Source organism: Mustelus asterias, chromosome 8 (assembly GCF_964213995.1).
Source record: "Mustelus asterias chromosome 8, sMusAst1.hap1.1, whole genome shotgun sequence".
NCBI classification, from domain to species: domain Eukaryota; kingdom Metazoa; phylum Chordata; class Chondrichthyes; order Carcharhiniformes; family Triakidae; genus Mustelus; species Mustelus asterias.
This window is the reverse complement of record NC_135808.1, coordinates 135,779,613-135,794,085: the sequence shown is the minus strand read 5'-3', so window position 1 is coordinate 135,794,085 and position 14,473 is coordinate 135,779,613. Positions and strand designations below refer to the sequence as shown.

General features: G+C 44.4%; 1 protein-coding gene across 1 annotated transcript in view; it reads left to right on the top strand.

Moving 5' to 3' along the window:
- Nucleotides 1–14,473, top strand: part of msh4 (mutS homolog 4) — a 110,262-nt gene that overhangs the window by 57,577 nt on the left and 38,212 nt on the right. The window contains exons 9-10 of the mRNA XM_078219229.1: nt 7,744–7,811; nt 8,325–8,399. Of these exons, the coding sequence (XP_078075355.1) occupies nt 7,744–7,811; nt 8,325–8,399 (143 nt within the window). The remainder of the gene's footprint in view (nt 1–7,743; nt 7,812–8,324; nt 8,400–14,473) is intronic.

The window sequence follows — 14,473 nt, the reverse complement described above, 5'->3', positions numbered from 1 at the left end:
CTCGCAGCATGGGCTGGTACCTGGGATTTCGATGTTGTGGCCATCTCGGAGACATGAATAGAGCAGGGACAGGAATGGTTGTTGCAGGTTCCAGGGTTTAGATGTTTCAGTAAGTGCAGGGAAGCTGGTAAAAGAGGGGGAGGTGTGGCATTGTTAGTCAAGGACAGTATTACGGTGGCAGAAAGGACATTTGATGAGGACTCGTCTACTGAGGTAGTTTGGGCTGAGGTTAGAAACAGGAAAGGAGAGGTCACCCTGTTGGGAGTTTTCCAATGGCCTCCGAAAAGTTCCAGAGATGTAGAGGAAAGGATTGCAAAGATGATTCTGGAGAGGAGCGAAAGTAACAAGGTAGTTGTTATGGGGGACTTTAACTTTACAAATATTGACTGGAAACGCTATAGTTCAAGTACTTTAGATGGGTCAGTTTTTGCCCAATGTGTGCAGGAGGGTTTCCTGACACAGTATGTAGATAGGCCAGCAAGAGGCGAGGCCACATTGGATTTGGTACTGGGTAATGAACCAGGCCAGGTGTTAGATTTGGAGGTAGGTGAGCACTTTGGTGATAGTGACCACAATTCGGTTTCGTATACTTTAGCGATGGAAAGGGATAGGCATATACCACAGGGCAAGAGTTATAGCTGGGGGAAAGGAAATTATTATGCGATTAGGCGAGATTTAGGATGCATAGGATGTGGAAGGACACTGCAGGGGATGGGCACAATTGAAATGTGGAGCTTGTTCAAGGAACAGCTCCTGCGTGTCCTTGATAAGTATGTACCTGTCAGGCAGGGAGGAAGTGGTAGAGCGAGGGAACCGTGGTTTACTAAAGAAGTTGAATCTCTTGTGAAGAGGAAGAAGGAGACTTATGTAAAGATGAGACGTGAAGGCTCAGTTAGGGTGCTTGAGAGTTACAAGTTAGCTAGGAAGGACCTAAAGAGAGAGCTAAGAACAGCCAGGAGGGGACATGAGAAGTCTTTGGCAGGTAGGATCAAGGAAAACCCTAAAGCTTTCTATAGATATGTCAGGAATAAAAGAATGACTAGGGTAAGATTAGGGCTAGTCAAGGACAGTAGTGGGAAGTTGTGCGTGGAATCTGAAGAGATAAGAGAGGCGCTAAATGAATATTTTTCGTCAGTATTCACACAGGAAAAAGACAATGTTGTCGAGAATACTGAGATACAGGCTATTAGACTAGATGGGATTGAGGTTCATAAGGAGGAGCTGTTAGCAATTCTGGAAAGTGTGAAAATAGATAAGTCCCCTGGGCCGGATGGGATTTATCCTAAGATTCTCTGGGAAGCTAGGGAGGAGATTGCAGAACCTTTGGCTTTGATCTTTATGTCGTCATTGTCTACAGGAATAGTGCCAGAAGACTGGAGGATAGCAAATGTTGTCCCAATGTTCAAGAAGGGGAGTAGAGACAACCCTGGTAATTATAGACCAGTGAGCCTTACTTCTGTTGTGGGCAAAGTTTTGGAAAGGACTATAAGAGATAGGATTTATAATCATCAAGAAAGGAATAATTTGATTAGGGATAGTCAACACGATTTTGTGAAGGGTAGGTCGTTGTTGTGGGAGATTTACCACTGGAGTCAGACTGGAGGTTCAATAACAGTTTTATTTCGGACACAAAGCTTTGGGGAGAAAGCACTGATACTCCGCAGTACTTGGCAGCGACCTTCTCAATCATACAATAGCAGTTGATTATTTTTATACCTTTTAGACAATGGATAGTCCGGACATTAGCCATTTAACACATTGTTATAGTTGAGTAGACAGATCATGGTGATCGATAGTTAACACATCGTTACAATGAGACAGGTACAGACATGGGCAGTTAACATCGCATTGTTCATAGAATGGATACATTTCCTCTATCAATGGCTGGTTTTGATCTATACGTACAGTGATTGGTTTTGCTGCATTTATGTATTTATGTTCCCATCTATGGCTGATCTTATTATCAGACCTTATTGACCTGGGTCTGTCCTTATCTTTAAAGTGCCTGAAGCTCTGACTAGCTTCCTGCAGTATTTTGGTTCCTGCATGTTTTAACTTTAAGTAGCTGTCTGTGCTAAAAGCCAGTGCCTGCTTAATGTCTCTTCCAACCATTTTTATAATTTTTCCCACTTCATTCCCCTCTTTTGGTCAGGATTATGACTTTAATAATCCCCAGACCAACAGCTGCATTTTCACATGTAGAGGTCTGTCTTCTTTCCTTCCTCGCTTCTTCTGGTGTCTTCGGGGATTTCCATCATGGGTTCTTCCTCGATGGTTACACTGGCCCCTGGCACAATTCGTGTTACCATTATTTTACAACAGACATTAAGGCATCCAACAATTAGACAACAGACAATTACAATTGAAATGAGTATGACCAATCCATGCAATAAGTAAGATTCCCAGGACCCCCCTACTAGCCATTCCAGCCAGTTACTTCCTTTCTTAGGTCCCTGTCTGAAGTTATCAAGTTGTTCTCTGATGTTATTGATGACTTGAGTAATGTTATAGGATTCGTCTGTGACGTGGGTTATGCATTTGTTGCCTATGATTGTACGCACTCCCCCTTGTTGTGCTAACTGGTAGTCCACTGCATATTGTGTCTGCTGTGCATATAATCTCAGTTCAGCCATTTCTTGGTTAACAGCCTCCAGTGCTTTTGAAGTGCTGTTTCCCAGGACTGTTAGTCCACAAACAATATGATTCCTATTTTTTTCACTAATTACTCCTGCTGCCCCCCCCCAGAGATAAGGCTCCAAGGAACCCGTATCCTAGTGATGATCCCATTGTGCCCGGGGCTTCTCAATCAGTGCAGAATTCTTTGCTGATAGCCCGGGTTACTATTCTCCTCCGGATATGTCCCTTCTGAGGGCATGGAACAGTGAGTGGTCCTATTGTTCCTACTGCAAAACGGTTTGGGAGGTTTGGTGTTTCTGTCATGTAAGTACCATTGAAGAGGAACACATATCCCTTCTTAGCCCGATAACATTTAGTGTCCCGATTATGAGTTTGTTTATATTGCCAATTGCGCGGTTTACTTGACTTCCCGTTTGATCCCACCACCTGGTAAGTATCAAATGGGTATGTCCATTTGGCTGAGCTTACATGAGTTCCTTTGCATTGTCCACAAATGAGCTGTCTTCCCGCGGTTACATTTAGACATTTCTGTTCATCACAAGTGCAAGTAAACTGTCCCTTATTAACCCGACAATGTTGATGGACACACTGTTGATAGTCAACACCATCCATGTTGATAGTCAACACGGTTTTGTAAAGGGTAGGTCGTGCCTCACAAACCTTATTGAGTTCTATGAGAAGGTGACCAAAGAGGTGGATGAGGGTAAAGCAGTTGATGCGGTGTATATGGATTTCAGTAAAGCATTTGATAAGGTTCCCCACGGTAAGCTATTGCAGAAGATACAGAGGCATGGGGTTGAGGGTGATTTAGCGATTTGGATCATAAATTGGCTAGCTGTAAGAACAGTAAGAAGTCTCACAACACCAGGTTAAAGTCCAACAGGTTTATTTGGTAGCAAATACCATAAGCTTTCGGAGCAGAGCTCCTTCGTCAGTCACGGGCATTCAGCCTTGGATCTTCAGGTAAGCGCTCTCCAAGGCGGCCTTCACGACACACGACAGCGCAGAGTCGCTGAGCAGAAACTGATAGCCAAGTTCCGCACACATGAGGACGGCCTAAACCGGGATGTTGGATTTATGTCACATTATCAGTAACCCCCACAGCTTGCCTCCTGGACTTGCAGAATTCCACAAGCTGTTCTGTCTGGAGACAATACACATCTCTTTAACCTGTGTTGAATGCTCCCTCCATCCACATTGTCTGTACATTTAAGACCTGGCTGGCTGTAGAGATTTGCATTCTAATCAGTATTCTGTAATTTGATTTCTGTGTCTGTGCCCTGTTTGAGAACAGATATCCACTCCATCTGACGAAGGAGCTCTGCTCCGAAAGCTTATGGTATTTGCTACCAAATAAACCTGTTGGACTTTAACCTGGTGTTGTGAGACTTCTTACTGTGCTTACCCCAGTCCAACGCCGGCATCTCCACATCATAGCTGTAAGAAGACAGAGGGTGGTGGTTGATGGGAAATGTTCATCCTGGAGTTCAGTTACTAGTGGTGTACCACAAGGATCTGTTTTGGGGCCACTGCTGTTTGTCATTTTTATAAATGACCTGGATGAGGGCGTAGAGGGATGGGTTAGTAAATTTGCAGATGACACTAAAGTCGGTGGAGTTGTGGACAGTGCGGAAGGATGTTGCAGGTTACAGAGGGACATAGATAAGCTGCAGAGCTGGGCTGAGAGGTGGCAAATGGAGTTTAATGCGGAAAAGTGTGAGGTGATTCACTTTGGAAGGAGTAACAGGAATACAGAGTACTGGGCTAATAGTAAGATACTTGGTAGTGTGGATGAGCAGAGAGATCTCGGTGTCCATGTGCATAGATCCCTGAAAGTTGGCACCCAGGTTGATAGGGTTGTTAAGAAGGCATACGGTGTGTTAGCTTTTATTGGTAGAGGGATTGAGTTTTGGAGTCATGAGGTCATGTTGCAACTGTATAAAACTCTGGTGCGGCCACACTTGGAGTATTGAGTACAGTTCTGGTTGCCGCATTATAGGAAGGATGTAGAAGCATTGGAAAGGATGCAGAGGAGATTTACCAGGATGTTGCCTGGTATGGTGGGAAGGTCTTATGAGGAAAGGCTGAGGGACGTGAGGCTGTTTTCATTAGAGAGAAGAAGGTTAAGAGGTGACTTAATGGAGGCATACAAGATGATCGGAGGATTAGATAGGGTGGACAGTGAGAGCCTTTTTCCTCGGATGGTGATGGCTAACATGAGGGGACATAGCTTTAAATTGAGGGGTGATAGATATAGGACAGATGTCAGAGGTAGGTTCTTTACTCAGAGTAGTAAGGGTGTGGAATGCCCTGCCTGCACAGTAGTGCACTCACCAACATTAAGGGCATTTAAATGGTCATTGGATAAACATATAGATGATATTGGAATAGTGTAGGTTAGATGGGCTTTAGATTGGTTTCACAGGTCGGTGCAACATCGAGGGCCGAAGGGCCTGTACTGCACTGTAATGTTCTAATCAGCGCAGGCTTGGAGGGCTGAAGGGCCTGTCCCTGTGCTGTACTGTTCTTTGTTCTTGTCAGAGAGTCAATGCCAACTGACCTCCTTCTGCACTGTAGTGACTCTATGGAGGCTGCAAGATTAGTCATGTCCCGCAGAGTGGCGAGTACAGCACTGGACACAATACTCAAAGAAAGAGTCAATGCAAAAACTCATCCACAATAAAGAAATATCCCCAACCTCCCTGCAACACTCAATGTGTGCCAACCAAAGAACAAAAAAAATTACAGCACAGGAACAGGCTCTTCGGCCCTCCAAGCCTGCACCGACCATGCTGCCCGACTGAACTAAAACCCCCTACCCTCCCGGGGACCATATCTCTCTATTCCCATCCTATTCATGTATTTGTCCCTGAGGTGTGCATTTCGCTCTCTGACTAAGCCAGTCACAACAAATAACAGTCGTGCACACATGAATAAAATGAAACTAACATAATATGAAATATTAACAAGTGAAATTTAAATTTGAAAAAGAATGTCACATTTGTGCTCTCAGGTCTTCTGTTAATGGTATTGGAGTTAGTTCGGATAGGTGCCTGTATTTGCTGCATTGTCAGCTGACAGGGTTTCCCAGCAAGATTTCATGGGGGCGATTGTCCCCAAAATGTTATGTATTGAATTTGTGTAAAATCTGGAGCAAATCTCACTGGGCAGCACGGTGGCACAGTGGTTAGCACTGCTGCCTCACAGCACCAGGACCCGGATTCGATTCCCAGCTTGGGTCACTGTCTGTGTGGAGTTTGCACATTCTCCCCGTGTCTGTGTGGGTTTCTTCCAGGTGCTCCAGTTTCCTCCCACAGTCTGAAAGATGTGCTGATTAGGTGCATTGACCTGAACAGGCGCTGGAATGTGGCGACTCGGGGAATTTCACAGTAACTTCAGTGCAGTGTTAATGTAAGCCTTACTTGTGACAAATAAATAAACTTTTTACTATTTCAGTGGGATTTCCAAAATGAATCTTCCGCACTCTGTGCACTGCAGAGACCCTCAGCGTGATTCACGTGAAAAATCAGTGGGCAGGGCCTATTCCCACTGGAGAGGCTGGCAGCACAGCACTGAGCAGGCCACTGCGCCAACGCTGATCTGTCAATGCTGACATCGCCGCATGTGCTGCACTGCCAGCCTCCCTATCATTGGCCAGCTCAGTTTCTGTCCAGACCCGCAACCCCGCAATGCTGCCCCTCTGACTACCCCACCCACTGATCACTGGCCCCCCTGGACGTATCTGGGCCAGAGCCCTGCCTCCCACCCCCTTCCAGGCCGTCCCGATCTCCCGTTCCCCCCAGCTGAAAGCCTGATCTGTGCTGAGTGACATAAAGATTCATACAACGGACTTGTTTGGTCCAAATTAGTGCAGTGGGTGTCACATCAGCCAATAGAAAAGTGTTACATCAGGGTAGCATTGGTTCATGGCATGCAGGAGACACACAAGTGGGCACCCTTCTCAAAATGAAAATGGTGTGGTCTGTGCTAGAAATGATTGCTGGTACAGTGTGAATCTTTCTGGAGAGGAACCAGTTTCCTAAACACTCTCTTCCGTGGCGCCATGGAGAAGAAATTCACAACTGTGTGTTTTGAAGAGAAGCACATTTATTATTTCAGTGTACTCTGTTTTTCTAAAGAAAATAACAGTGCAACAAAAAAGAGTTTGGCACAGACCAGCAACAGTGATAAATTTGCTGTCTTTTTCTGGACATTGTTGGGAGGGGTTGTGGGGGGTTGGAGAGTTGCATTTCACTATTGCTACCTGGGCTCCAGTCCAGGTCCGGCCTCATGGTGGGGGGTTGTTGAAAATCTCTTGTTCAATAAGCGTTCTGTCATGAAATGCGCTGTGGTTCTTCCGAGCCAGTTTTTCATGGGCACAAGTCCAGGGCAGAAAACTGAAGGACACAAGGTTGTGGGTAGGGGTACCTGGTGGGGGAGCGGGGGTGGGGGGGGATACTTTAACTCCTGTGAAACTACAGTTGACAAGTATGTGTTGAGAAGCTTTACTTTGCATCTAACCTGGAAGAGCTTGATCCTGACAACATTTATAATAGTGCCTTTTATAGGAGTTTAAAAAGAACTAGAAATACTGATTGAGAATGCCACCAGACATAACTGGCCATCAGGTCACATAAGGAGATAATGTTAGGACAGTCACTTAAAAGCTTGTCAAACATGTAGATTTTAACTAGAGTCTTGAAGGAGGAGAAAAAGGTGGAGCGATTTAGGAAGGGAATTCCAGAACTTAGAGCCTTGGTCCCAGAAGATACATTGACCAATAGTAGGTGAAGTAAGTAGGTAATGGAGAAGAAGCCACGGTTTGAGGAGTGCAGGGAACTCAGAAGATTGTAGATTGGAGAAGATTGCAAGAGATAGGGAGAGAGTGAGGCCTTAGAGGGATTTGAACTCAAGGATGAGAATTTAAAATACGATGCAACTTGTCCTCTTACAGGTGGCATTTGTCTCCTTTGGGATGGCAGCTGTTTATGTGAGACTGCTTTCCTGATAATGTATGAGTTTAATGTTACTTCTTGGCAGTGTGATTATGTTTCACTAATGAATATATAAATATATAAATTGTATCCTTGTGCTTTATCTCTGCAGTAATTTCCCGGTTCTTGGATACTGACCAGCTCCTGTCTGTCCTAGTGCAAATTCCAAAGCAAGACACTGTATGTTTCCTATGTTACTTTCTCTAAACTATTTGAGATTTTTCCCCCTAAATGTGCATAGTTTTAATAAAGATTATCATGCATCTAATTTTTCTCCTTCACTTCTCTGCCTAAAGGCAAGCTCTGTAATTATTCAGCATTAAACATGCATGACAAAATGCAGTGATTTTCTTACCATGGTAGAATGAGGAGTCTGCTTTAGCTGGAATAGAGATTGAACCTTGTGCTGTTGGTATTAATTTAATCCACATGCTAACCATCTGTGCACCCCTCCCCCGCCACCCGCTATCACAATACAGACTCTAAACGTTTGTGATATTAACTCTGTAATATGGAGCCATGTCATATTGCCCTCTAGAGTACTTGAATGTAAATTATTTTTAATTTTGAGGTAGATAAATCTTCCAGGCATATTCGATTTAGAATTTTGTGTTGCTTTAAGTATGAAATTTTCAACTAATTCTGGCTGCTTCTGAGTGATGGCGATTACAGAATTATTGTGTTTATTAACAGGTACAGGCAGCTGAATCCAAGATCACAAATTTAATTTACCTGAAACATACATTGGAATTGGTGGAACCGCTACAGGTATCGGATAGAGCAGCGGTCTCCAAACTCTTCAGTACGAGGGCCACATCGTACATTCTACACATCTTCGCGGGCCAAAGAAAAAAATCAGTTCTATAAATGAATGGATAAAATTTATTGTATCCGGGCCGGATGTGACCCGCCGCAGGCCAGATGTGGCCCGCGGGCCGTAGTTTGGAGACCCCTGGTATAGAGCTTCAGTGTGCATGTGAAGTGGAAGAGCACCCAAGGGAGATTCTGTATTGGCATTGTGATTACTTCATTGATAGGGAATAAGTAAATATAATTATTTTTCATAGCAGTACACAGAAATTAACACAAAAACAAAATAATGTAGATGCTAGAAATCTAGCATTTAGATGCTGGAGAAAACGCTGGATTCCCTCACTCAAAACGTTGTGAATCTTTGGAATTCTCCACCTGAGGGTTGTGGATGATCCATCATTGGAACACATTGAAGGCTCAGAAATAAATATTTTTGGTCTCAGGGAATCAAGGGCTATGGGGAGCAGGCAGAATAATTGATAAAAGCAAATTACTGCAGATGCTGGAATCTGAAACCAAAAGAGAAAATGCTGTAAAATCTCAGCAGGTCTGGCAGCATCTGTAAGGAGAGAAAAGAGCTGACGTTTCTAGTCCAGATGACCCTTTGTCAAAGAATAATGGAATTGAAAACCAAGATCAGCCATGATCATATTAAATGGTGGAGCACACTCGACGGGCAGTGCAGTCTACTTCTACTCCTGTTTCTTGTGCTCTTGTGAAACGCTCAGAGGCCCAGCAGCATCTGTGGAGAGAACAAAGATGGAAGGTTCGAGTGATATGTCACAGGCCTGAAATGTTTCTCTCTTCACAGATGCAGTCAGACTTGCTGAGTATTTCCAACATTTTGTGTTTTTATTTTATATTCGGAATAAGCAAAGCTGTGTTACCCGTTCCACTGGGTAGAGATGTAAACCTGGCAGTTTTCCTTCGATCCTCTACCCCCAGCCGAGATATTTGAATCATCGATAGTCATGGGTGAGGTGCCTGAAGATTGGAGAGTGGCAAATGTTGTGCTTTGTTTAAAAAGGGCTGCAGGGAAAAGCCTGGGAACTACAGGCCAGTGAGCCTCACATCTGTGGTGGGCAAATTGTTGGAAGGTATTTTGAGAGACAGGATCTATAGGCATTTAGAGATTCAAGGACTGATTAGGGACAGTCAGCATGGCTTTGTGAGTGGAAAATCATGTCTGACAAATTTGATAGAGTGTTTTGAAGGGGTAGCCAAGAAGGTAGATGAGGGCAGTGCAGTTGACGTTGTCTACATGGACTTTAGCAAGGCCTTTGACAAGGTACCACATGGTAGGTTGTTGCATAAAGTTAAATCTCACGGGATCCAGGGTGAGGTATCTAAATGGATACAAAATTGGCTTCTTGACAGAAGCCAGAGGGTGGTTGTAGAGAGGTGTTTTTCAAACTGGAGGCCTGTGACCAGCAGTGTGCCTCAGGGATCAGTGCTGGGTCCACTGTTATTTGTCATTTATATTGATGACTTGGATGAGAATATAGGGGGCATGGTTAGTAGGTTTGCAGATGACACCAAGATTGGTGGCATGATGGACAGGAAGGTTATCTCCAGTTGCAGTGGGACCTTGATCAATTGGGCCAGTGGGCTGACGAATGGCAGATGGAGTTTAATTTAGACAAATGCAAGGTAATGCATTTTGGTCGATTGAACCAGGGCAGGACTTATCAATTAATGGTCGGGTGTTGGGGAGAGTTACAGAACAAAGAGATCTCGGGGTACATGTTCATAGCTCCTTGAAAGTGGAGTCACAGGTGGACAGAGTGGTGAAGAAGGCATTCGGCATGCTTGGTTTCATCGGTCAGAACATTGAATACAAGAGTTGGCACGTTTTGTTGAAGTTGTACAAGACATTGGTAAGGCCACACTTGGAATACTGTGTGCAATTCTGGTCACCCTATTATAGAAAGGATATTACTAAACTAGAAAGAGTGCAGAAAAGATTTACGAGGATGCTACCGGGACTTGATGGTTTGAGTTATAAGGAGAGGCTGAATAGACTGGGACTTTTTTCTCTGGAGCGTAGGAGGCTGAGAGGTGACCTTATAGAGGTCTATAAAATAATGAGGGGCATAGACAAGGTAGATAGTCAATATCTTTTCCCAAAGGTAGGGGAGTCGAAAACTAGAGGGCATAGGTTTAAGGTGAGAGGGGAGAGATGCAACAGTGTCCAGAGGTGCAATTTTTTCACACAGAGGGGGTGAGTGTCTGGAACAAGCTGCCAGAGGTAGTAGTAGAGGCGGGTACAATGTTATCTTTTGAAAAGCATTTAGATAGTTACATGGGTACGATGGGTATAGATGGATATGGGCCAAATGCGGGCAATTGGGATTAGTTTAGGGGTTTAAAAAAAAAATAAGGGCAGCATGGACGAGTTGGGCTGAAGGGCCTGTTTCCATGCTGTAAACCTCTATGACTCTATAAGTTATTTCTTTCTCAATCTTTCTGTCTTGTCTCCCTTCCTGCTTTGTCTAGATTTCAAGGTTGTCTAGGTTGGCTTCAGGGCCAACTGCCACATTCCTCAGGTAGCCCCCAAACAATCTGTACCCTTGTTCTGCCATTCACACATTCCGATCACTTAATGGATGCTTTCAGCACCATTCTCAGCCTTTATTATCATCATTTACATTTCCTTTGTCCAATGACAGAATCCCGCCGCCCTCATCGTATAAATCTTGTCTGATTTTCTTTGCTTTCAGCTCTGAGGAAAGGTCATCCAGACTCAAGACGTTGGCTCTATTCTCATAGATTATCATAGAATCCTACAGTGCAGAAGGAGACCATTCCGCCCATCAAGTCTGCACTGACCACAATCCCACCCAGGCCCTACCCCCATAACCCCATGCATTTACCCTAGCTAGTACCCCTGACATTAAAGGGCAATTTAGCATAGCCAATCCACCTAACCCATGCATCTTTGGACTGTGGGAGGAATCCGGAGCACCCGGAGGAAACTCACGCAGACATGGGGAGAACGTGCAGACTCCGCACAGACAGCGACCCAAGCTGGGAATTGAACATGGGTCCCTGGCGCTGTGAGGCAGCAGTGCTAGCCACTGTGCCACCGTGCTGTCCATCACCCCACAGATACTGTCAGATCTGCTAAGTTTCCCCAGCATTTACTGTTTTTATTTCAGATTCCAGCATCTGCAGTAATGTGCCTTTATCCCCTCTTATCTCGTTCACTTTACTTTGTATACAAAGCCAATTTAATTCAAGTGTAAATTGCATTGGAATCATCAGATATAATCTCACCCATCTGCTCTTTCTCCCTTTGATCTGATATGCTGTGATTAGATCAGTACCTCAGACATTATGATCAAACCAGTTTCGGTTCACTGTTGCTTCAGCCAAAACTCACTCTAATACCAGTACCGTGCCAACTCTTATTAATCTCATGTTGGCTCCAAATTGCTTTCTCAATGTATTCCTACTGTCCATCCTGCTTCATTACACTGTGTGATAGGAGAAAAATGGTAGATTGGTCTTACCAATCTACAATTTTTATACTATCACACGCAATTTCCTTTTAAGTGAATCAAGTATATCAACCTTCAGCCACCTTTCCTGTTTTGCAAAAAGAAATTTGTGAACTTTGACCAAAATATTTTGCATAACGATGGGCCTTTCATGACCTCGGGATGTTCCAAAGCACTTCATAGTGAATAAAGTCCTTTGATTCATACTTCACAGCTCCAGGTTCCTATCATGTGTTTTTCATGATGACAGCATCACTGGAAAGGCCAGCATTTACTGACCATTCCTAATTGCTGTTAAGAGGGCGGCAGTGAGCTGCCTTTTTGAAATGCTACTGTTTATCTGGCATAGGCACATCCATAGTGCTGTTAGGATCATAGTTCCATGCTTTTGACCCAGAATCAGGGAGACTATGGCCAAGTGGTTTATCGCTAGACTATTAATCCAGAAACTCAGCTAATGTTCTGGGGACCCGGGTTCGAATCCCGCCACGGCAGATGGTGAAATTTGAATTCAATAAAAAACATCTGAAATTAAGAATCTACTGATGACCATGAAACCATTGTCGATTGTCAGAAAAACCCCTCTGGTTTACTACGTCCTTTAGGGAAGGAAATCTGTCGTCCTTACCTGGTCTGGCCTACACGTGACTCCAGAGCCACAGCAATGTGGTTGACTCTCAACTGCCCTCTGAAGTGACCTAGCAAGCCACTCAGTTCAAGGTGACTCGGGATGGGCAATAAATGCTGGCCAGCCAGCGGCGCACATGTTTCACAAATGAATTTTTAAAAATTGACTTGTGGATGAATCATCTCAGCTGCAAAGGAATGTTCATTGTCGTCATGCCTCTCCATTAGAGTTGACATCGTCAATGATAACTCACCACTGATGTACATGACTAACACTGATTGCTGCTCACCAGATAATCCTTGGTGCACTGACCTCATCATTCTGTGTTTGCTATTGTCACCCTAGAGTTAAAAGTTAAAGTTTATTTATTAATCACAAGTAAGGCTTACATTAACACTGCAATGAAGTTACTGTGAAATTCCCCTAGTCGCCACACTCCGGCACCTGTTCGGGTCAATGCACCCTAACCAGCACGTCTTTCAGACTGTGGGAGGAAACTGGAGCACCCGGACGAAACCCACGCAGACACGGGGAGAACGTACAACTCCACATAGACAGTAACTCAAGCCAGGAATTGAATCTGGGTTCCTGGCGCTGTGAAGCAGCAGTGCTAACCACTGTGCCACCACGCCGCCCGCACCCTGCATCATACTCTGAGTTTGCGAACACATGCATCGCTGTCGATAATGAGCAAGAGCACACAAGCTAAGCAGAACGCTCTAATCCATCAGCTGTGGGTGCTGGGGAGTCTTTACGGGCCCCACCCCTTGACAGTGTTGCAAAGAGCACCTTTGAGTAAACTAGGGGCAAATGCCTTCACACAGTCACCTGAGGCCAGAATTGAACCCGGGTTCCTGGCACTGTGAGGCAGCAGTGCTAACTACTGTGCCCCTCCACTTTACTTTGAGACTTTTTGATTGACTTTATCTTGAATTTCACTTCAACTCCCTTCATTGAGTCAAGTATTCTTCAAATAGCAGAATCAGTGGAGCAGGCTCGAAGAACCAAATGGCCTCCTCCTGGTCCTACCTTCTATGAATACACTCTCACCAACTTTTACAGATGCACCATAGAAAGCATTCTTTCTGGTTGTATCACAGCTTGGTATGGCTCCTGCTCTGTCCAAGACCGCAAGGAACTACAAAGGGTTGTGAACGAAGCCCAGTCCATCACTCAAACCGGTCTCCCAACCATTGACTCTACCTACACTTCCCGCTGCCTCGGAAAAGCAGTCAGCATAATTAAGGACCCCACACACCCCGGACATTCTCTCTGCCACCTTCTTCCTTCGGGAAAAAGATACAAAAGTCTGAGGACATGTACCAACCGACTCAAGAACAGCTTCTTCCCTGCTGCCATCAGACATTTGAATGGACCTACTTCACATTAAGTTGATCTTTCTCTACACCCTAGCTATGACTGTAACACTACATTCTGCACTCTCCCCTTTCCTTCTCTATGAATGGTATGTTTTGTCTGTATAGCGTGCACGAAGCAATACTTTTCACTGTATGTTAATACATGTGACAATAACAAATCAAATCACATCAAAATCTTGTATTTATCCAGACGGTGCAGTAGGTCAGATTTGACATTAAACCAATATGTTGACAACACTCCAATTAAACTTTATCTCCTTCAACCATGATCTCCCAAATAGAACCGGAAATTTACCACTGACCACATGAAGAGGTAACTCCACTGTCCAGTCAACTCCATGTTGACCATGATGTAACCTTTTGACGGCACAATCTCTTCCATGTATGCAATTTACCACAGCTGTCAAAATGTGAGCAGAGTTTTCAGAGCAGTTTGTTGGATGTGGATTGGTCTGTGGTCATCTCAGTGAAATGGCAGCTCTGAATAAAAATATTTCTCTTTTCAGCTTTGTAGTTACAGAG